This window comes from Aethalodelphis obliquidens, unplaced genomic scaffold (assembly GCF_003676395.1).
Source record: "Aethalodelphis obliquidens isolate GAN/ISIS:26980383/991018 unplaced genomic scaffold, ASM367639v1 scaffold40, whole genome shotgun sequence".
Lineage (NCBI taxonomy): Eukaryota > Metazoa > Chordata > Mammalia > Artiodactyla > Delphinidae > Aethalodelphis > Aethalodelphis obliquidens.
Genome location: NW_020837984.1, coordinates 6,908,683 through 6,931,613, shown reverse-complemented (window position 1 = coordinate 6,931,613; position 22,931 = coordinate 6,908,683). Strand labels below are relative to the sequence as shown.

Here is a 22,931-nt window from a genome sequence, read left to right as displayed (position 1 = left end):
CATGGAACCACCACCCAGGTCAAGAAATAACAATATTACCGTATCCTAGAAGTTCCCCCTTGTGCTCCTTCTCAATCACAACCCCTTCCTTCCTGTGGAAAAGGTTTTGGTCCACTATAGATAGGGCGAAAGATGTGAAAATACCTTAGGTTTTGTTATCCAAGAAGAATGAAGTGGTAACAACTGTCAGGGATAATTCCTCTTCAGAAAAACCATCTTATTGGTAAGTGTTTAGAGTGTCTTCAGATTTGAAAGGGTGTTCCTTCCACCTGTTTTCATTAGCTAGTTTTATATATATGTGGCTGAAGATTGGGGGGTGGGCGGGTGAGGATATATTCGGATCGGCCATTTCATGATTATATAATTGGGTTGTGGCACTTGGTAAAAAGCTAAAACCTGGCAGTGGCAATGATCAAGTGTGGGGAAATATCCAGGAGATCTAGTAACACAGCCTTGCTCCCAGATAAGAAGGAAGACTTATAAACATGCTGACCTTAAGAAAAGTTCTTAGTAATCGTGTTAATATGATTTATACCAAAAGTTACGTGAGGAGCTATTTTATCTACTTGAACAGCTCTGACCAAATAATGAATGTTCTACCCTGTGTGGGACTGTCTTCCTCATCAACACAAATACCTAGTTTTGGGGAAATTAAACATGGGGAGGAGAAGGAAGAGGGAAAGAAAGGAAACACACTTAGCCATCCATATTAGCTGAATCAACTTCCATAATATTTTATGCTCTCATCACTTATACTCAGGAAGCACAGTTGTCCTGGCTCGTGGTGTTTGGTTCTCTACATAAGCACTATTCTTTAGAACTTTCTACCAGGATGGAAATATTCTCCAGCTGCATCACCATCCACAGTGTGATAGCCACTGGCCACATGTGAGTGTTGAGAGCTTGAAATGTGATTAAGGAAGTGAATTTTTTATTTTAACCAAATTAATTTTAAATAGCCAGATGTGGCTGGTGGCTACTGTATTGCGTAGGACAGCTCTAGATATAAACCAAAACCTTAAAAAATTGAGCAGGAAAAAAATTTTTTCATGGTTATATCTTAGTTAATGTAGAAAATTGGACATTGTTTTAGATATGAAGTAAAACAGAGACCTAAAAGCAGTGCTTATGCTTCTTACAAATGGAAGAATTATGTCCCAGTGTTTGAAAGTAACTCCCTCTTCTAGCTGAAATGACTGTTTACAAGGAGAGGCCACTAGGAAAGAGCTTGAGAAAGCAAAGCCCACATTAACGACTGTGATGGGAAGCAGAGAGTTGATAGGGAGTTTTAATTTGTATAGTTTCTTCAAGAAATTATATTTGGCAACAAGAGAGGGAAGGGTAAGCTTAAACTGGTTATGTCCTTAATCATTTGAGTCTTAAGGCTAGGTGGTCCAAGGGCCAGAATATCATGACTGTAGGTAGAAGTGTCTCAAGACCTGTATTGGATTGCAGGTCATTCCAGATTTGATGAAGTCTTTATGGTAATTCTTACATGGGTAACTGAGTAGATTTTAAGATTTGTTAGGGGGATAAAAAGGAATTACACAATAATTGTAGATTAGAATTACAGGGGATAGAGTTGCAGGTCCTAAATAGTAAACAAAGGGAGTGTTGAAGTGCTCTTGAAGTGAGGACAGTCAGGCATAGGGTTAGGGGAGACAGAGAAAAAGTGGGAAGAGAATTCAGGGAATGTGAACAAAGCTGCTGACTGCCATGTGAAATACTAGTGTGTCTGAGACTTCAGTATTTTGATATTTAAAAAGAGCCAATTTTCAGCCAGAAAAATTCTGCAAAAGAAGAATAGTGCCAGATTACTGGCACTATTGATTTCCAGAATACTTACTAAAGATAACAGTAAATTTTAAAAAAATCTTTTGGTATTTAATACATAGTTCACAATTCAAAGCAATATCAAAAAGGTGTATACATCACCGTTTCACTCACAGACATGCCCACCATCAATTTTATTCATTTTTTTGCATAAAAACAGCAAGTATTGGTTTATTTTCTCCCTTTCTTATGTAAATGTCCTCCATATTCTCGGAGGACCAACTGTGGATTGAAATTTCCACTACAGTCATTGTATTACCATTTTATATAAGGATATTCAGCATCAGGGGCTCCTGGAAACCAATCCCCCATGAATACCCAGGGAATGACTGTAAATCTAATGATTAAAACCACACGATGCAGATATGGAAGCACATAAGTAGAACAGTGGAAAAACAGCCCCAGAACAAACATAAGGATACACAAGGATTTGATAGAAAACAAAGGTGACATATCAGAGTAGTGGAAAATGGGTAATATTGAGACAACTGGCTAGCTGTCTGGGAAAGGAAAGGCAAGAGTAATATCTTCTTTGCTCCTTAGACCAAAATACATCCTAGGAGGATTAAATATTTAATTGTGAAAAATAAAATCCTAGAAGTATTAAAGAAAAACATAGGATCATATGGATACCACCTTGAGATTTGATGGACTGTGTTAAGCAGGACACGAAACCCAGAAACAATAAAATAAATTGAAATTTTTGACTACATAAAAATTGGAAGTACTACATGTTGAAAATGTCATAAATTGAATTAAAATACAAACAGCTAATGGGGAAAATATTTGCATTCTTAACAGATAAATGGCTAGTAGTGCCAATGTACAGAGAGTTTTTAGGATTCAGCAAGATGGTAAAGAACATTAAAAAAAGCAAAGGACACGAAGAAGGCAGTATACACACAAGCACACACACACACACAAAATAAATGTTTGGTAACCATATGAGAAGTTGCCAATCCTTACTAATAAAGAAAGCAAACAACAATTATTTCTCTTTTTTTCCCCCCCACCCCCAACTATGAGATGAAGTTTAGATGATATGCATACTTACACAGTTTGGGGAAAGAGGAGATCTTATAATGGGGTCAATTTGGAGAGGCAGTTTAGATTGTTCGTGCCCTTTGCCCCAGCAGTACCAGATCTAGGAATCCACCCTAAATCTACTCATAAAAGTGTACAATAACATACATAGGATGTTTATTTTCAGTTGGTTTGTATTGGGTAAAACTGGAAATAACTGAAATGTCTATCATTTGTATTATATAGTCTTTAAAATAAAAAGATAGGAATTGACCTTGTTTCACATGAAAAAAGCAAATTGGAAAACATACAGAATATGACCACATTCTTATAAACAAGGGGGAAAAAATCAGTACATGTAAAAAAAAAATGGAGGATTATAATCTTAACTGTATAAGGATAAAATTATGGAATGCTTTTATTTTCTAGGTTAAATATTTAGAAGATTTAAATTATTTGTAATGTTCATGCATTGGTTTTATATTTGAGGAAAAAAATTTTTTTCAAAACATAGAAAATTGGTACTGCAAACCCTAATCGTACCAAATTTTTTAGGTACCATAGTTCACGTGCAGATTAACAAGATGTCCAAGTAAAATTAAACTCAATAACAAATCCCTAGATTTCATCATTTAATTTTGATTTTTAGGGACAAAACAAGAATATCACCTTTACTGTTTGACATTAGTTTTTCTTTTGTTTTTTGGGGTTTTTTTTATTTTTTGACATTAGTTTTTGAAAGTTTTCTTAATGCATTAGTAAGTGAAAGATTTTTTTTAAGATTTTTTGCAAGTAACATGATGTACCTAGAAAATCCATAATCTTCAAAATCTCTATAATTAAAAAATTAATATAGTTGATAGAAGTAAACAGATTAAAAATTCATATTATAAAAAGCACAGCTCTTGTTCATGTTTCAGCTTTTTGTGATATCAAGGTGGTACTGATTGGAGAAACAACTGGTTAGCTGTTTCCCTTAAAAGGCTTCTTAGGATGAATATGCTTCAAACAAGTGCCAATCATTCAGTACAGATAGGAAACCAGCTTTTACCCATCCACCAAGGGCAAATCCATTTATCCTAGGTTATACATGGTAATTACATTTAATAGACATACATATAATTTAGGGGTTGGTTACCAGTTTGTTAATTTACAAAGAATTGGCACAGGGATCTGTATGTTACGTGGTAGGGCCAGCAGATTTTTTTCCAGTAACCTACATGGGAAGCTGAATAAACAATAATAGGTTGCTCAGTGGGTATGAAGTCAGAAATAGGGGAATTAGAAGAATCAGATATGATATTCTAAGGCCGAATCTCTCACTTCCCATGGATAATGCTTGGATGGGATAAATACTCCTATAGAAAGCTGGACAAAGAATCATAACACAATTCAGATAGGAGAAACCCTAACTAGTAAATATACATACGAAATATTTCATCCTCACAGCAATCATCTGAATTACCATTTTACCTACAAAAACAGTTTTTAAAAGATTTTTCTTTTAAAAACACACTCAGCCGCTTCTACAGTATAAGGTGCTTCTGTTGAGGAAACAATATGTTTGGAACAGCTTTTCATTATTGCTTATTAGTTCCTCCATGGGTGGGAACGGGGTGGGGTAAGGACCCTATTGTTAAGGATGCCTGAAGTCACAGGATGAAGAAAGATAAGTGATATAGGAGCCAGGATGTTTTAGGCCTGCCCATCCTGTTTACCGAGGTAAGGTGTGGAATTGTGCCTGCGAATGCTGGTGATTGCATCTCCCTGTGCTTTGCACCCAGTAAGTGACACCCCAGAAGGTATTGGAGGAGTGTGTGTGGAATAGAATGGCATTGGCCTCTACCTTAAGTCAACAGAGCCAACATACTCCTTATCCTCAGTGCTTTGTGAAAATGCTGGAAAGAAACTGAAACTTCTACTCTGAAGGGATGGCCTTCCTTCTAAAGGAGGTGCTGCTCAGATAGGGAAAAGGTAGGACTGTGAAAGAGGTGTCTTTAGCTCACCATGGGTGGCACAGTGTTTTCCGGAGTGTAGTGTACAAGATGGCCCAGGGAAAATAATTTTCATGTTAATAAGTGTGAATAGATCTTACTTATTACAAAAATAAATAACTCGTACACCAAATGCATGATTTTCCTGGATGTTATGTTGCCGAAGATAAGGCTAATGTAGTATTAGCCTCTCTGAGTCAATCTAAAGAACAGTATCAAGTAAACAGTACAGGTGATGGACAGATATGAAAAGTCATGAAAATGATACATGAAATGACTAAAGTTTGGGGAAACACTGATTATTGAAAAGATTATGGGCTTTAGAATCAGATAAATCTGGGGTGGATACAACTGTATCATTCACTGGCTTTGGGGATGAAACAGCAGATTATGTGATCTCTCTGAGCCTAATTTCCACATCCAGAAACGCGGGCTAAATGAGGAAAACATAATGCCTTCCAAATTTGATGAGAAAATTAAATGTGATTATCTGACGTACCTAGCACAATAGATGTATGTTTATTTTGTTCTTCACTTGTAAAATATATTTGAATCAGAGTATTACCTGAAAACAGTCTGAGATCATAGAAGGCCTCCGTGTTTTTTTTTTGTTTGTTGTGGTAGTGCTAGCTTTTTAGTAGTTGTGGAAAATAGGAATAAAGACTGTTTTACTTTGAGGATAATGTCGGGGATGGTGGTGGATAAAGTCTAGAGGATCTTAAATTGTAGTATGAAGCCTGCTTTCTTTCACATGAGAGGGTTTATGTCAGAGCAGCCCCTAGTTCAGGGGTTGGCAGACTTTTTGCAGTGGGCCGTGGGCCATATTGCCAACCCCTGCTCTACTTTTATGGGTAATTATGCAGAGACATGGGAACATAGGAACTTTCTTCCCTGTAGCCAACAGTGTTGATGACATGCCCTTGTTTGCTTATGTGTATTGTGATCTTATGATGGGTAAATGCCTCCAATCCAAACCAGATTAGGGTATTACTTTCCTTGGGTCTTTACAAAGGAATTAATCTTGACAGGAAAATAAAGAAAAATAGGCTTTCCCGCAAAAGAGAGTCTAGGTATCCTTCGATGACAAAATTGGATGACTGATCTGATTTCCCTAAGATTTTCCCAAACCCATGGTCTAATATAGAGGCAAACGATAGCCTGCATGCTGCCTGTTTTTGTACAACCAATGAGCTACCTGCAAGTTAAGAAGAGTTTTTATAATTTTAAATGTTTTTTTTAAAAACTACATTCTATTTTGTGATATACATGAAAATTACATGAGATTCAGCTTTCAGTTTTCTTAAAGAATGTTTTATTGAAAGACAGCCACACCCATTCATTTGGTGTTGTCTGTGGAGTAATTGCAACAGACTTAAACAGCCAGCAAAGTCTAAAATACAGGTACCTGCCAATTTTGAAAAGTTTGCTTTATGCCACTGCACTTTTATGACATACCTACATTAGTACCTCTTTTTGCTAACCAAAAGAAATCCAAAGAGGATTTTCGCTTTAATGGAAAAAGGTAATTGCTTTTTCACTTTATGCTGTTTCAGCTTATGAAAGGTTTCATAATCGGGGGAAACCTGTAATTACTATTTGGCCATTTACCATAAAGGTTTGCCAACTTCAGGTGTTACTCCTAACTTTTTTTCTTAACTGGAAGAGGATAACTTGTATTATATTTCTTCTCCATGATTATACTTTCCCTGGGGGGTGGGAGTGTTGGAGGATGGAAAATGTACTTACAACTGACTGTGGCATTACAACTTCTGTGCTTTGAGAGAGCTAGAAGGGCAGAGGGTAGGGGAACAAATTTCTTAAGGACATACTTGACATCTGTAATAGTCAAGAAGAGGAAAGGTTGAAACCTTAGACGTTCCAAATAGGATGCTGACATACAACAGCTAAGTATGATCCACCCGAAAGATCCTGGGGACAAGGCTAGAAGCTGTTAGAGCAGAATTTACTTAAATCTACTATAAAGGTAATTCGCTTTATCTTTGGAGAAATGAGATAAAAGAGGAAAGAATGATATGTTTTCTAATTCTTCACATCCTCTGTTTGAACGTGCACCCTGCCCCTCCACTGTAGTCTAGGTATTCCATGTAATATGATCTAAATATGCAGAGTGGTACCTTAATCCAAGAAAACTTTGGAGCCACTTGCAGTAACTTTTATTACATTGTCCCAGATAAAGTTCTAATTCTCAAAAAGCAGAATTGGTTTAAGTTGTTTGCAGGTCCTTCTGGGAATGAGGTATGGGATATAAATAAAGTCAAAGTGTACTGCACTCTAAAATATTTCACTGGTTAAAACATTGAGATGAATTCTTCCCCTTTAAGTATTTTATGTATTTCTAAAACATAGAAAATATGCAGTTATGCCTGGAAATAGCTATAATATTATACCTGCAGAGTTTAATATCTCAGTAGTGTAATTTATAATTATAACCTATTCTGATTTCTTTTCAAATATTAGGTGTCCTAGTTGCCTATGAAGGCTTGCCACTTCATCTTGCACTGTTCCCCAAACTTTGGACTGAGCTATGCCAGACTCAGGTAAAGAAAATGAGTTTTAGATGACCTGGTCTTTCATCTCATCCGACCACATGGTCGGTAATTTTAGGAACACTGGGTTGAAAACTGGCTGGAAATTGGGGATGTTTTCGAATCTTGGTAGGTAAAATACTATTAATGGAAATAACTGTTAAGCAATTGGCATCGAGTTGCCCTTTGAAGTTTTTTATGTCTGTAATATTTGTATCACAAAGGGTATTTCAGACAAGCTGTTTATAGTAAAGTTTCTCATTTAAAGGCCAATATAAACAGTTGTGGTAAAAGTCTGAAACAGGGAGATATTAGGGCAAGAAGGCATAAGCCACTTCTTGCACTCCTTCACCTCCCCCATCTATTTCTTCTCCCCTCCACCATTCCAAAAGCTCTAGCAGAAACCATTTCAGCATTCTGTCCTTTACCTCTCGCTTACCTGTTACCTCAGAGCAGTTTTTTAAGTCTGATGCACTTATTTTCTTATCAGCAATCTCACTGAGAACAGAAAACACTGTAACCTTCCTACCTTAAGTCCAAGAGCCAACCCCTTAAAGTGGGCACCTAAATAATGCTTGTTAAATTGTGGAGGGAGAATGGTGGGGAGAGGGGAAGAAATCAGATTGATCCTAAGGTTTGGCTTATTCCTTGGATCAGGCATAAGGAATCCCCACTCTCTTCAGGCCCTGAAAAAAACTATTGGTCTCTTGCCTGCGTGCATCTGCCCATTCCCAGAAGATGAGTTGATTAATTCCTTTGGCAAACCTTTACCCACATTTAGCATCTGGAATACTTTTGAGTCTGGTCCAGTCTCCTGCCCAGGCAGTTGTGCTCTGGATATTCTCCTAATGGATGTGTGTCACATGATACTGTAGTTGCTTCTCTGCCTCCTTGTCCCAAACCATGAACTCCTCTGAGTCATCTCTATTCCTATAGAAATTTCATTTTGTTTTCTATACTAGGAATCTTTGATAGGCTAGTATACTTAAAATGGTTTAGTACTTAGTAAACATTCAGAAAACAACTTGCTGGTTGACTTTTGAGCTGAGTGGTTTATTCAGTAATTTGCAACAAATCTCTTGCTCCACCCCCACCCCCACCCCTTGGCCACTTGCTGCTCTCTTTTCATTCTTCTTGACTTAGGTAGTTGCTTTTTCTGGTTTCTGTACTGTGCCACTGCCTATTGCTTCCCTATTGCTTTATCTGCTTCTGCACTGTACTACTACTCTCTTGACTTTTTTTCCCACAGAATTCATCACCCCCAAAACTTCCCTTAAAGTCAAACCATCTAAGGCTTCCAATGCCCCTACCAGCCCTATAGAAGCATCTGTGCTGTGCAAGAAATATAGGCAGCAGGCAGAGACTACAACCAGTAGAATAAGGCAGGTTTTCCTGACACCAAGGATCTGAAGACCTGGGTGCTGGTCCTACTTGACTCCTAATTTCTTGGGTGACCTTGAGCAGTTTACTTACCACAGTGCTTACTCTAATAAAATATATAAGTATATAGATGTACATATTATCTAAACTTTGTCCTATTTTTTTAAACAGTCCATTTTTCTTCCATATAAATGATTATTAAAACACATATATAAATAATCTAGGGAATATATTTACTCAAAGACATACTACTTGTGTTTAAGAGCCATGACCATTTGAAAACAGGAAAACCAAATTTTAGTACAATTTCCATATTTTGGGACCCACTAATTCTGTTTGAGATTATTAGGAAAAGAGGTGTGCTGTTTACCTTTGTGATATTTATGGGGCGGAAGGGTATTTACCAAATTACTATTGTTAATGAGATTATGTAAGTGAAAGTTTTAACTCATTTTAGGGAGTAAATCTAATTCTTAAAATTTGTCTTTTCTCTATGGGTCATTTGGTTATCTATTAATTTTCCTCGAAAACATCATCCTATTTGTTAGTCTTATTTGTCCAGTCCTTATTAACTCTTAATGCTAGATAATAAAGCTGCATTTCTTTTAAAAACGTATTTGTTCAGTTTTGCCATTCAGACTTTTTACAGGTCTCTTCTGTGTCACCCATTTAAGTCCAAGTTAGTAATATTTTAATTTATTGGGAGGACAGTTGCTGTGACTGAAAATTTAGTAGAATGAAGTAAAAGTGGCTTTTCTGGGAATTCCCTGGTGATCCGTTGTTAGGATTCTGTACTTGCTGAGGGCCCGGGTCGGGGAACTAAAGATCCCGCAAGCTGCAGCCAAAAAAAAAAAAAAAATGTGGCTTTTCCGGTAGGATGTTAAATGACTTCGGACGTATATCACGAGCAGTGTATTTAAGATTTGCAGTTATTTCAGTGCTCAACCAATCAGTGCTTCTTTTCCCCACTTCAGTCGGCTATGTCAAAAAACTGCATCAAGCTTTTGTGTGAAGATCCAGTTTTTGCAGAATATATAAAATGTATCCTAATGGATGAAAGAACTTTCCTGAACAACAATATTGTCTACACATTCATGACACACTTTCTTCTAAAGGTACGTCACAAGTTGGAAACTCAGCGTGTTACTTCCAGTTAGTTAGTGATTGTGCTTTCACTGTGTTGGTCTTTTGGAGATTTTTCTTAATCATCTTTTTCAGGTTCAAGGTCAGGTGTTTTCTGAAGCAAACTGTGCCAATTTGATCAGCACCCTTATTACAAACTTGATAAATCAGTATCAGAACCTGCAGTCTGATTTCACCAACAGAGTTGAAATTTCCAAAGCAAGTGCTGCTTTAAATGGGGTAAGAACTATGCAAGGGAAGTCATGTGCTTCAGAACTTTCCTTAAATCAACTCTAAATTTGGCCTTCGTATGATTTTACTGTATACATAACTTTATTATTCAAACTCTGGAAGTCACATATGATGAAAAAACTAACCAAATAAAAATGTGCTCACTCTGCCTTTGTTACCTTAGAAGACATGAGCTAATATCATTAAATGCTAAGGGCAGTGACCACTAAGGGGAGACATTCCCTTTATCTCTACTTTCTCACATTTTTTGAAATGTTACCTGTGATGTTTCTGTTAGTGCCTGCGACTCATACGTAACTGAAAGTCAGATTAGTAATCTGAATGTAAAGCCAGTTAAAACTAGGGAATCGGTTGCCTTCTATAGACTCCCACGAAAGCCATGTCATGGAATTATGAAACACCCTGGAAACATGTGCTTGCACACGTCCAGCAGCAGCCTCCCAAGTAACAAAATGCTTAGATGCCAGAACGGATTACAGAGCTAAGTGAGGAAGACCTCATGACATCCACCAGAAACCAAGTAAAACTGACTCCTAGATTAATGAGGCCTAAATTTCTCATGGATCATTCAGGGTTTGCTTTTTAAATTCCTGTGTAATTCCCCCCCCCTTTCCATTTTCAGAAAACACTATTTCGGTCTTCAGTCAGACTTAATTAGTGGTGTGGTGCATAAAATAATGGTATTAGTCACCTAGAACCAATGAAATATAAATAGTATCATAACACTGGCTTTCTAGTTTTAACATTCTTCTAACAATACCAGAGGAACCAGGATGGATTCCCGGAAAAGTAAACATGTGCATTTAAACTGTTAACGGTTGTAATGCTGGCTTTGGAATTTGAAGTGTTCCTATCTGGATTTCTGTAGGACTTGCGGGCACTTGCTTTGCTCCTGTCGGTACACACTCCCAAACAATTAAACCCAGCTCTAATTCCTACTCTGCAAGAGCTTTTAAGCAAATGCAGGACTTGTCTGCAGCAGAGAAACTCACTCCAAGAGCAAGAAGCCAAAGAAAGAAAAACTAAAGGTTAGCTTTATGGGCTAATAAAATATTGACTTTAGGGTGGGAGAAGGGAAGAATATTGACTTTACAATAGCTGTGTAAGCCTCCTGAATATAAATGCTAAAAACCAGAATTTCCACAACCACCCCCAGTATGATCTTAATGACTCCTTTCAGAGAATTTGTTTTGATGTTCCTTTTCACAGATGATGAAGGGGCAACTCCTGTTAAAAGAAGGCGCGTTAGCAGTGACGAGGAGCACACTGTAGACAGCTGCATCAGTGACGTGAAAACAGACACCAGGGAGGTCCTGACCCCAACTAGCACTTCAGACAATGAGACAAGAGACTCCTCAATTATCGACCCAGGAACTGAGCAAGATCTTCCTTCCCCTGAAAATAGTTCTGTTAAAGAATACCGAATGGAAGTTCCATCTTCGTTTTCAGAAGACACGTCAAATATCAGGTCACAGCATGCAGAAGAACAGTCCACCAACGTTAGATTTGAAGACTGTAAAGAATTCAAAGACCTCCACTGTTCCAAGGATTCTAACCTTGCTGAGGAAGAGTCCGAGTTCCCTTCGACTTCTCTCTCTGCAGTTCTGTCTGACTTAGCTGACTTGAGAAGCTGTGACAGTCAAGCTTTGCCCTCCCAGGACCCTGAGGCTGCTTTATCACTCAGTTGTGGCCATTCCAGAGGACTCTTTAGTCACATGCAGCAGCACGACATTTTAGATACCCTGTGTAGGACCATTGAATCTACAATCCATGTGGTCACGAGGATATCTGGCAAAGGAAACCAAGCTGCTTCTTGACATTAGATGTAGCATGTCTACTTTTAAGGTCACCCCTCACCCCCAATGCTGTTTGTATAAGTTTTGCTTATTTCTGTTTTTGTGCTTCAGTTCGTCCAGTGCTCTCTGCTTGAATGGCAAGATAGATTTATAGGCTTAATTCTTGGTCAGGCAGAACTTCAGATGAAACAATTTGCATCTTCAGTATACTTTCTAAAGGGCAATCAGATAATGAATATGTTTTATGTAATTAAGAGTTCACTGTAGTGGCTTTCATTTAATATGGCTGTCTGGGAGGAACAGGGTTCCCTGGCCCTGTACAATGTAATTTAAACTTAACAGCATTTTTACTGTGTATAATATGGTGTCCTCTGTGCCAGTTTTGTACCTTATAAGAGAGGCAGATTGCCTCCAATCGCTGTGGTTCTTATTATCAAAATTAAGTTTACTTGTATACGGAACAACCACAAGAAATTTGATTCTGTAAAGAATCCTCTTTAGCTGTGGCCTGGCAGTATATAAATGGTGCTTTATTTAACAGAATACCTGTGGAGGAAATAAAGCACACTTGATGTAAAAATAATTGTTTTATTTTTATTGACATGACTGATTGCTATTCTGTGCACTTAATTAAACTGATTGTGATGACTTTTTGTTTACATACCTTGCTTCAAGTCTTCTCAGATGAAAGTAATGAGAAAACTGAATGGGGGAACATACTTACTTATCCATTATATTCTATTTCATTAGAAGCATAGTGGCAGTCCAAAAAGTACCTTTTTCCATAGACTTTTCAATCCTCACCACCCTGAAGTGCGTAACTGCTGCAGGGAGAAGCATAACAATACAGCCAACTCGCCCTCACTTCAGCATGCTTCTAAATGCAACATGCCACTGTTTCACTACCTAAGAGCTACACACCTTAAAAACCCTTAAGTAAAATAAAGGAATAGTATTAACATGCCATTTATTTTTTGTCTTCCTGAACTAAAATTACAGCTAAAACAGCAAGCTTGCTAGGACGAGCTTTAGCTTGGGACACTTCAACTATCTGTACTCAGGGACTCAATCTATTCCCAGAGGAGCATCTATGGGAGGTAAAATACCTAATTTCACATTGCTTGCTTTTAACTCAGTGCAGAGTCTAGTCATAGTAAAGATTCAAACAATGCTTTCAAATGTAAGTTCATGGATTTCATTCAATATAAATTAAGAGTATTTGTTTTCTTTTTTTAAAGGAATGACAGAGGGAAGAGGTAAACGTTACACTTTTTCTGCTTACAAAATGTAATGCCCTTATAAAATCTTCTAACTCAACCATTTAGGGTGATCAGCTGCAGTAAACCTTGTATTTCTTCAAAATGCTGCTTCTGCCAACAGAATTTCATGTTCTCTTCTTCACAGACAGGAACTCCTTTACAGTCCAATTGTAATTCCGTCTGCCCTAGAGTAGGCACAAAATTCAGTGCAACTATTGCATAGTGTTCTGGAAGAAAAAAAGGAAAGCTTATTACTGCATTATGAAAAGAAAAATTTATCCATACAGTACCACTATTTGATTTTCATAGTGGGGGGGGAAACCGAGTGTTTTTGGACTTAAAACAAAAGGTGCTAATAACATACCTTCTGGCCAGTTCCTACATCTCCATTTCATGACGATCTTTTTATTTGTTAACTGAAAACAAAGGGGAAATTCCACTGAAAAAGCCCCTATGTACAAGAAGTAATCAGTGAACAACGTACACTCCCATCTTCCAGTTTATATGCCAGCACCATTGAGAATTCATTGTCCCTAGTGCCAAAATGTAACAGCAGTAACATCAAGGACAGAAGCGTGACAACCAATGCAGAGCTGATGTCAACGGCAAGGCAACTGACATTTGGCAACACACACCCTAGTGGCAGAAACCTGAAACTTCTAGACCAAGAGTTGGGAGAAATTATACTTGTGTCTTCTAAAATCATAAACATTGCACAATTACTGTGAAACTAAAGCTTCAGCTTTTAGTATATATAACATTTATTTTCCCTGTAACCAACTTTATAAAGTGGTCAAGTTTCTGTGAACTCAGATAAAAACCAAAGCACATTTAAAACAGGCATGAATAAAGCAATATTAACAGAAGTCAGTCCCAGCTTAACTTTCCTTTAACCTATAAGATTACTTACCAGCTCTACATATTCACCAGTGACGTTCCCATCAAACATTTGGAATTTCCTTCCCTTTTCAGCTTCTAATACAGCAGGAGATTTAGAAAATTTTTGCACCAACTAACCAAGCAAAACATACAATAGACATGTTATTCCGGCATATGCTACCATGTTTTTAACCTAAATGTAAAGTACTAATATAAGCTACTGTGGTTTGTGTTTGTTTAATTGTGAATACATAGCTTTTAATTATAGCATTCTCTTTCTCTCCCTTTCAGAGGAAGAAAGCTCAGTAAATTGCTCCAAACCCCTCAATGCTGATAAATTCCCCCCAAATGCCCATCATTTACCCCCCTCAAATCTTTAGGATAACTTCCCTGCCTCAAGCTATCATAAAGATTTCTAGATCTCTTCAATCAGAAAAACACGGCCATGCAGGAAACCATGAACCAGCTTCAGTTCTTAGTGGTGTAGGTGTATTTTCTCCCAATGTCAGCATTTCAGATCCTGGCTTGAGATGTGACTTACATCTTTCACAGTGAAGATTCTGTAGAGCTGCTCAATAGCTGTGTCAAACAGTTCCGTCATGTGCAGTGCCACAGTAGGAATCCTTACGCCCAGCTCCACTGGAGAGGAGGCCTGAATCTCAAAAGGAAAGATTCCAAAGCATAATTATTAGCATGACAAGAGATTCAAAAAATTCAGTCTTCCAGTCTTAGTAAAACACCAAAATGTCCCCAACACTATCCCTTCCACTAAAAGCCTTTTTAGCACCACCAATCCTACCTAGTCTTTATTTTGGAAACAGTTCAGTGCTCCTTAGCTCTGTTCCACTCCCAGGCTATGGCTTCACAGCCCAAATCCTACTTGGATATGTAAATATGACCCAGGGAGCATAAAGATAAGCAGGTGAAAGATACCAACCAGCACTTAAGGCCAAAGGGTGTCAATTCCCCATCACCAGATTCCAAGAACAGGATCTAAAACCTCCCAATCCTCCAAATGTCTGGAGAGAAGTTTCTTCCATCGTGGTATGTGACCTCAAAGTCACCTGCTGTTATTGTTGCCTACCGAAACAACACTGCCTTTACAACAGTCTTGAACTAAATTCAATATTTATCCCACAAAAAGGATCCCTTCCATCAAGGATGAAAGTCTCATTTCATCATTTCCCCCAAAATGGCAAGGGATGCAAGGGTGGATTAACTGGCCCATCTCAATATCCTTCATAGTTCTCCATCATCACAAGGCTGTTTAGAGCTTTGAAGCCCTCTCATTAAGCACTTCCTTTCTCCTCCTCCCTACATGTCTGCCACCAGAGATCATACCTGCAAGGTAGTCTCACTCAGTTTCCTTTTAACAGTCAGTTCCTGGGTTGCCATAGCTTTGGTTGGTAAAATCATTCCCATTGTAAATTCTACAAAGAAAACGTATGAGAAATGGTTTTAATAAAGAACTTTTTACTTTTCAGCACAAATACTAAGGCAGAAAACTGAAAATAAGATATAAGAATATAAAGGAACTGATATTTGTAAAAAGAATTCCTATAGTGTTTTGAGAATTTCAAGACCATTCTGTATTTTTTACATATAAAACTAATCATTAACCTGAGTTCCACGGCAACAAATGCCTTTTATCCTTTTCTTTTTATCAAATGCCTCACTTTTATCTAGTTCTTGATAAAATAGCATAATTTCCAAAGGTTGTTTTCCAAAAAGCTCCATTTTATACACCTAACTACTAATAGCTTTATGGCCTTCACTTACTGTCAAAGCCAGACACTTGGTTTATTGCTTCACCATCACTTCACAAAGCTTGGCCTCACAGTATTCAAGCCTATGGGCCAGCAGCGTGTGTGATCTCGTAGGAAAAGTGTAAACCCCAAACCCATCTCTGTCAATGCCTAGATACTCAGCAGAGTCCAAGGATGAGGTGCAGACATACATGCCCTGCTGGCTATTTTACCTGGCAGGTAACTTCTCTAATTTAGGGAAGAAGACAATAACCTCAATTCCACACAGTGAAAGGATTAAATAAGTCTCAACTACACCTGTAATACCTGCAGTCACTTTCATTCACTCATTCAACAAAACTTAAGCACCTACTACATGCCAGGCATTGTGCTAGATGCTGGAGATATAGCAGTGAACAAGACAGGCTCCTTCCATGCTTCATGGAGCTTACAGTCTAGCAGAGAAGGCAGACATTAAACAAATAATTATAGAAACAACTGATAAAATAATTATCATTCCAGAAAACTCAACAATTCTGTAGGCAAAATGGTTCACGCTGTGTAAAATACTGATAATCACTAATTATGGTCTAACTCATAACTAGCTCTCAACCTCCAGACTACAATTTATCCTGCAGCATACAGAATTGTTTTTAGAGCTTTGGAAATCAGCCTAACCTGGGAATCCAGACCACAGTGCAGAGCATTATTTGGGTAAATGGAAAAGGGACCCTCTAGTTCACAAGGGATGCCTTCTTTACCCGTCTTAAGTGCCTTCAGGTAATCTCCAAGGGCTTCCCTGACCTTGGCGGTGCCTGCAGTTTTCATAAGATCCTTCAGTATATTCCCATCTCCTTTCTTTTTACTCACGTTCACCTACAAATCAGAAAAATACAAACCTAAGAAAAATCTGGTTTGACATAATCTTATAATACTGGGACATATGGATGAGGGAACTGTGATGGTGAGGAAAGGGAAAGAAGTGGATGTAAGAGACGTGACAGGTTTTCTTCATATAGTTTGAGAAGATGTAAGGGATTTTTAATCAAGGGTCCATTGACCTGGTTGGTGGCCAAATCTTGAACGGACTTCGTAGAATGTAAACCCCCCAATTTGCGTACGTTTTATGTATATATATATTATATCGATGATGTAGTCCATGGCTTTCACAGGGTCTAGAAATGCGCTGTCTAGTATGGTAGCCGCTTAGCCACATGTGGCTACTGAGCACTTGCAATGCGGCTGGTATGATGTGAGATGTGCTGTAAGTGTAAAATAATATACACCAGACTCTGAAGACTTAGTACCAAAAAAGAATGTAAAATAACCTCATTAATAACTTTGATACTAATTACATGTTAAAATGATATTTTTACATTTTGGGTAAAATAAAAAATATTAAAACTAATTTCATCTGTTTCTTTTAAATTTTTTAACATGGCTGCTAGAAAATTTTAAGTTCCTTATGTGGCTTGCATTATATTTCTGTTGAACAGCGCTCATCTAGAACCCCAAAGCCAGTGTAATTAGGAAAACCAAGTTCCCAATACCCTGGTCTTGGGCTACATTTTTTTGTCAGGGAGGAGAGTTGGGAAAGGGAGAGGAGGAGGGAGAGGAAAGAAAAGAGGGAAGGATGGAAGGAATGGACAGGAGGAGAGAGGGGGAGACAGGGAGAGGGAAGCGTCAAAATGCTGCTCTGGGGATGCCTCTGTAGTAGTCTCAGAAGGAAGAGGTGTTGGTTTGAAATATCTAGCGTCCCTGTGATTCGGTTGAGTTGGGCCTGCTCCCAGGCCCCAGTTCTAATCTGAAGAGTTTGTTCTGTAATACTATTGTACCACAGGCTGAATCTAAAAGACCAGTTTAATATGCTGCTGAAACACTTCTCAGCTGATGGATCTGAATACAGCAAAGTGAAATCACAGCCCGAGGGCAACAACCACACAGCTGAAGGTATGTCCGAGACAGCCCCACTTTTACAGCCTTTTATAACCTTTAAGAAAGGCAACTCATAGTGGCTCAGCGTAACTTAGTTTTTATATCTCGAAGGCCTTCACACTGAATACGTTCACAAATCAAAAAAGACCCTGTATCAGACTATCTTCATTTGGCAAATACAGCTGCTGTACAAATGGTCTCGCCCCAAAACCAAGCTTTTGGCTGAAAGAGGGCACTAACTGTAAACCAAGCATGGGAGTTACACAGGCTCTATCTCCCAAGACAACCGGAAGAGCCAGTCAAAAGCAACACACACTAATTTACTAAAACACGTGGTATAACCAAGGGAGATCACAGCGAAAAGCTGAGAATTTTCACTATTGAAGGGAAAGAGCAACGATGCAGAGGAGAAGCAGCAAAATCACATTCACCAAGCTGTGCAAAATACCTGAGCACTTTCCAGTATGTACACTGTCATGTGTATCTGAAAGGTGAATTAACCCAGTATCACAGATGAGGAGGCCACGGACGGTGCAGTCACCTGCCTGGGCCCGACTCCTGGTCCACAGGGGTCTAGGGCCTCCCCAGTGTGCTCTTCCTCCTGCACCACTCTCCCACCCCACGCTGCGCCCAGGTACAGCTATCCTCCTCGGCAAACGAGCCCTCACTGCTCACCAAAACTACCGCACAAGCACCACACAGTCCGATTAACAGTTTTTCAAATGCCCAACATGTCTAACAGAAACTTGATTTAAAAAAAAAAAAGAAACTCCATCAGATACCTCACCTCAGTGTCATCTACTTCATTTTCTTCAGACAGGTTGGGTATTTCAATCAACCCCTTGTGCTTCACACCAGATTCTTTAATTATACCTAAAATGAGCAAAATACGTTCCTCAATTACAAAGTAACAGCCAGTTTACGTACACCTGCCCTGCCTAACTGAACGGCCCACCCCCCTCACAGGGCACCGCCACCGTGGGGACGAGGCAGGCCAAGCCTTCCCCACCACACACGCGCCCAAACCAACCCTGCTCCCCTGGCCTACATCACAGGTAAGCACCCTACGAAGGCAGGGGTAAGAACCTGGCAAGTAAAGTGCACACACGACCAGGGGCCACAGGGAAGCACGGGGCTGGAGTAAACGGCTCTGTTAACCAATGTTTCTTCTTTCATCCCCCAATATTCTTTACCAAGTCAAAGCAGGATAAAGGGCTGTCTTGAAGAGGAGTCACAACAGGAGGAACAGGAAGGCAAAAAGGGACAATGAGTTCTGATCACAGCAAGAGTGAGGGGAGGCAGGTGTGGCCTGGGGAAGTTTGTGTGGACTCTATGCAGCTGGTTTCTTTCAAGACCAGAGTGTTGACTTCAATGACGACATCAAGATGGTGACAGGTTATTCCCAACTTCAGTCCCCCTCACAAAAAAGACCAACTAGCTGCTATCCATGGACAAGACACCACTGTGAAAATCCCAAAACCCAGAGGTGAGGCTGAACACTCTCCTGGACCAGAGGCAGAAAAGGACTGCATTAGAAGGGTATGAGGAGTGGTTTAACACTCTGACCAAACTGCCCCTCCGCCAGGCCAACACAGAACCACACTGAGAGGGCCCCACTGCAGTTTTTCCAGTAGGAAAAGAGGGCAGAAGGTGGACATGCAGGTCCCCGGCACTGTTGGATGCTTCCTGGGAGGGCCACTGGGGTCTCGACTCATGGAGACCACTGGGAATCAGATAGGGATGGAGAAGGGGGGCAGGGCTTTCAGCAACCAGTGCTCAGATCTGGATGGGCCATGCTCCTGTTTGCAGCAGTGCATGAGCAGAACTCAGCTGGCAAATTCTGCCTGATCTGGGTCCCCAGGCAACAGGCCAAAGCCAGCTGTGGAGCCCATTCTACCGCCCTACAAATTCATAGCTCCACTCAACTGCTGAGTGTAGCTTCCCATCCAGGAAGCCCAACCAGAGAACGTGGGCAGCCTTGGAGCCCATCCAAACAGCCCCACTTGGGCAGGGAGCCAAGCCAGCAGCCCTGCCCAACTGTTGAGCATAGCCTCTGGCCCTGTGTAACCAAGGGGCCTGAACAGTGACCCGAAGCAGCCTCGGAACCCAGCCTACAGCCCTGCCCAATTGCTTAACACAGCTTGTGGCCTTGTCCAGACGAAGAGCCCAGCAGAGCCCCCACCCCGCAGAGAACAGTCTCTAGCCTCCCCACCTGCGGGATACAGCTGGAAGCCCCTCCTGACCAGACAGCATAGCCTGCAACCTTGTTCAACAGCCGAGCACACTCAGCACCCTACGGATGCTGAAGCCAGGCCTGCAGACCTGCCCGACTTCAAGGCACAATCTGTGTCCCCCACCTGGTCACAGAACACAGCCTGAGGCAAGGTCCTACCATGAAACCCTGCCTGCAGCCCTGCCTGAACACAGAGTCCAGCCAGCAGCACCAGCTGGTCGGGGAGCATAGCCTGAGACCCCCCTCAACCTGCAGCAATGGCAGAGCCCAGTCCATAGCCCTGCCCAATCAGAGTCCAACCAGTGGCGCCACCCTGCCAGGGAACACAGCCAGTGTTCCACAGACTGGAACCAAGGGTAACTGCAGAGCCCAGCTAATGGCCCCATGTAACCATGGAGCACAGCCAGCAACCCTGCCTAGTCAGGGAGCCCACTCAGCAGCCCTGCTTAAACATGGAGCCCAGTCGACTCACCCAACCACAAAGCCCAGCTACTGGGAATCCCCTATCCTGACCTCAGAGCACACTCAACTGGAGAGCCTGACAGCAAGCCCTGCCTGCCCATGGACACTACTAGTTGACACATCCAATAACCCAAGTTGAATGGTGAAGGTTTTTCCCTGCCAAAGCAAACCTGTAAAACATGGAAGAAGAGACCACTTACTTATACACACACATACCAGTGCAAGGAATCAAGGCTCAAGAAAAAACAGGTAAACATGACACCACCAAAAGAATCAAATAAAGCTCTAACAACTGACGCAAAGAAATGGAGATGTATGAACTGTATGACCAGGAATTCAGAATAAACCTCTCAAAGAATGTAGTGAACTATAAGAACATACAGACAACTAAATGAAATTAGGAAAATAATGCATGAACAAAATAAGTTCAAAAAAGAAACAGAAATCATTGAAAAAAACCAAAGCCAGCAAAATTCCTGGAGCTAAAGAATACAATGACTATACTGAAGAATTCAATAGAGAGCTTCAACAGCTAACCTGACCTAGTAGAAGTAAACAGTTAGTAAACTAGAAGATGGGTTATTTGAAATTGTCCAGTCAGAGAAACAAAAAAGAAAAAGTAATGAAAAAGAGTGAAGAAACAATATGGATCTCATGTGATACCATCAAATGAAATAACACATGCATTATGGAAGTCCCAGAAGGAGAAGAGAAAGGGACAGAAAGTCTATTTAAAACAATAATGGTTGAAAACTTCCCAAACCTGAGAAGAGAAATGGACATCCAGATTCATAAGGCCCAAAGGACCTCCAAATAGGTTGAACTCAAAAAAGGCTGCACCAAGACACATTACAGTTAAATTGTCAAAAATCAAAAACAAGAAGAATTTTGAAAGCAGCAAGAGAAAAGCAACTCTTCACATACAAGGGAGCTTCATAAGGCTACAGGTGGATTTCTCAACAGAAACTTGACAGGCCAGCAGTGGAATGATATACTCAAAATACTGAAAGAAACAATATGTCATCCAAGAATACTATACCCAGCAAAGCTGTCCTTCAGAAGTAAAAGAGAGATAGAGACTTGCCCAAACAAACAAAACCTGAGGGGGCTCAATGTCATTAAACCTGCCTTATAAGAAATGCTAAAGGACATTCTTCAAGCTGAAATAAAAGGATGCTAGTTAGCATCATAAAAACATATGAATGTGTAAAACTCACTGGTAATGGTAAATATACAAAGTCAGATGATCTAATATTGCAATGGTGGTGTGTAATTCTCTTACAACTCTAAATTAAAAGTTAAAAAACAAATGAATTTAAAATAACCATAACTATGAGAATTTGTTATTGGATACACAATGTAAAAATATGTAAACTGTAACATAATAACCTAAAATGTGAGGGGGGAAGAAGTATAAATTTCTGTATGCTATCAAATTTAAGTTATCAGTTTAAATAGGGTGTTATAAATATATTTTATATACACCTCAGGTTAACCACAAAGGAAAAACCACAAAAGATTATGATAAAGGAGTCAAAGCATACCAGCACAAAAAAGCAGCAAATGACTAAAGAGCTGGCAAGAGAGGAAGCAAAGAAGATAGGATCTACGAAACAGTTAGGAAAGAATTAATAAATGGCAATAGTAAGTCCTTACCTATCAATAGTTACTTTAAATATAAATGGATTAAATTCTCCAATCAAAAGGCACAGAATGCCTGACTAGATAAAAAAAAAAACAAGATCCAACAACATGCTGCCTACAAGAGACTCATTTTAGCTTTAAGGATACACATAAACTGAGAGTAGAGGGATGGAAAAGATACTTCAAGGAAATATTAACCAAAAGAAAGTAGGAGTAGCTATACTTATATTAGACAAATAACACTTTAAGCTAAAAATGGTCAAAACAAACAAAGAAAGTCATTATATACTGCTAAAGGTGTCAATTCATCAAGATATAATAATTGTAAATATTTATGCACCTAATACTGCAGCACCTAAATATATAAAGCAATTACTTAGAAAACTTATAAGGAGAAATAAACAGCAATACAATAATAGCTGGGGACTTTAATGCCCTACTCTCAACAATGGATATATCATCCAGAGAGAAAACCAATAGGGAAATATCAGATCTGAACAACACTATACATGAAATAGACCTAACAAACATATACTGAACATTCCATCAAAGAGCAACAGAATGCATTTTTCTCAAGCACCCACAGAACATTTTCTAGGATAAATCATAAGTTAGGCCACAAAACAGGTCTCAACAAATTTAAAAAGATGGAAATTATAGTAAGCATCTTTTCCAACCACAAATGGTATTAAACTAGAAATCAGTAACAGAAAGAAAGCTGGAAAGTTCACAAATACATGGAAATTAAAATACTCCTGGGCTTCCCTGGTGGCACAGTGGTTGAGAGTCCGCCTGCTGATGCAGGGGACACGGGTTCGTGCCCCGGTC

The 22,931-nt window shown here is 39.5% G+C and overlaps 2 protein-coding genes across 10 annotated transcripts in view; one reads left to right on the top strand and one right to left on the bottom strand.

Moving 5' to 3' along the window:
• The window catches only part of USP34 (ubiquitin specific peptidase 34), a 231,649-nt gene extending 219,052 nt beyond the window's left edge, over positions 1-12,597 (top strand). For 6 of the 7 annotated variants that reach the window (XM_027131781.1, XM_027131778.1, XM_027131782.1 and 3 more), the window contains 5 exons: positions 7,329-7,408; positions 9,751-9,891; positions 9,995-10,138; positions 11,019-11,178; positions 11,360-12,597. In XM_027131781.1, coding sequence (XP_026987582.1) covers positions 7,329-7,408; positions 9,751-9,891; positions 9,995-10,138; positions 11,019-11,178; positions 11,360-11,967 — 1,133 coding nt within the window. In that variant the 3' untranslated portion in view covers positions 11,968-12,597. The remainder of the gene's footprint in view (positions 1-7,328; positions 7,409-9,750; positions 9,892-9,994; positions 10,139-11,018; positions 11,179-11,359) is intronic. The other variant, XM_027131784.1, reaches the window with a different exon arrangement.
• The window catches only part of LOC113633547 (activator of 90 kDa heat shock protein ATPase homolog 2), a 29,451-nt gene continuing 19,117 nt past the window's right edge, over positions 12,598-22,931 (bottom strand). The window contains exons 3-9 of one of the 3 annotated variants that reach the window (XM_027131786.1): positions 18,552-18,637; positions 16,591-16,705; positions 15,426-15,514; positions 14,626-14,736; positions 14,116-14,217; positions 13,570-13,621; positions 12,598-13,432 (exon numbers count right to left, since the gene is read on the bottom strand). In XM_027131786.1, the coding sequence (XP_026987587.1) occupies positions 13,260-13,432; positions 13,570-13,621; positions 14,116-14,217; positions 14,626-14,736; positions 15,426-15,514; positions 16,591-16,705; positions 18,552-18,637 (728 nt within the window). In that variant the 3' untranslated portion in view covers positions 12,598-13,259. Of the gene's footprint in view, positions 13,433-13,569; positions 13,622-14,115; positions 14,218-14,625; positions 14,743-15,425; positions 15,515-16,590; positions 16,706-18,551; positions 18,638-22,931 lie in introns of all 3 variants that reach the window. The other 2 variants (XM_027131785.1, XM_027131787.1) reach the window with 2 other exon arrangements.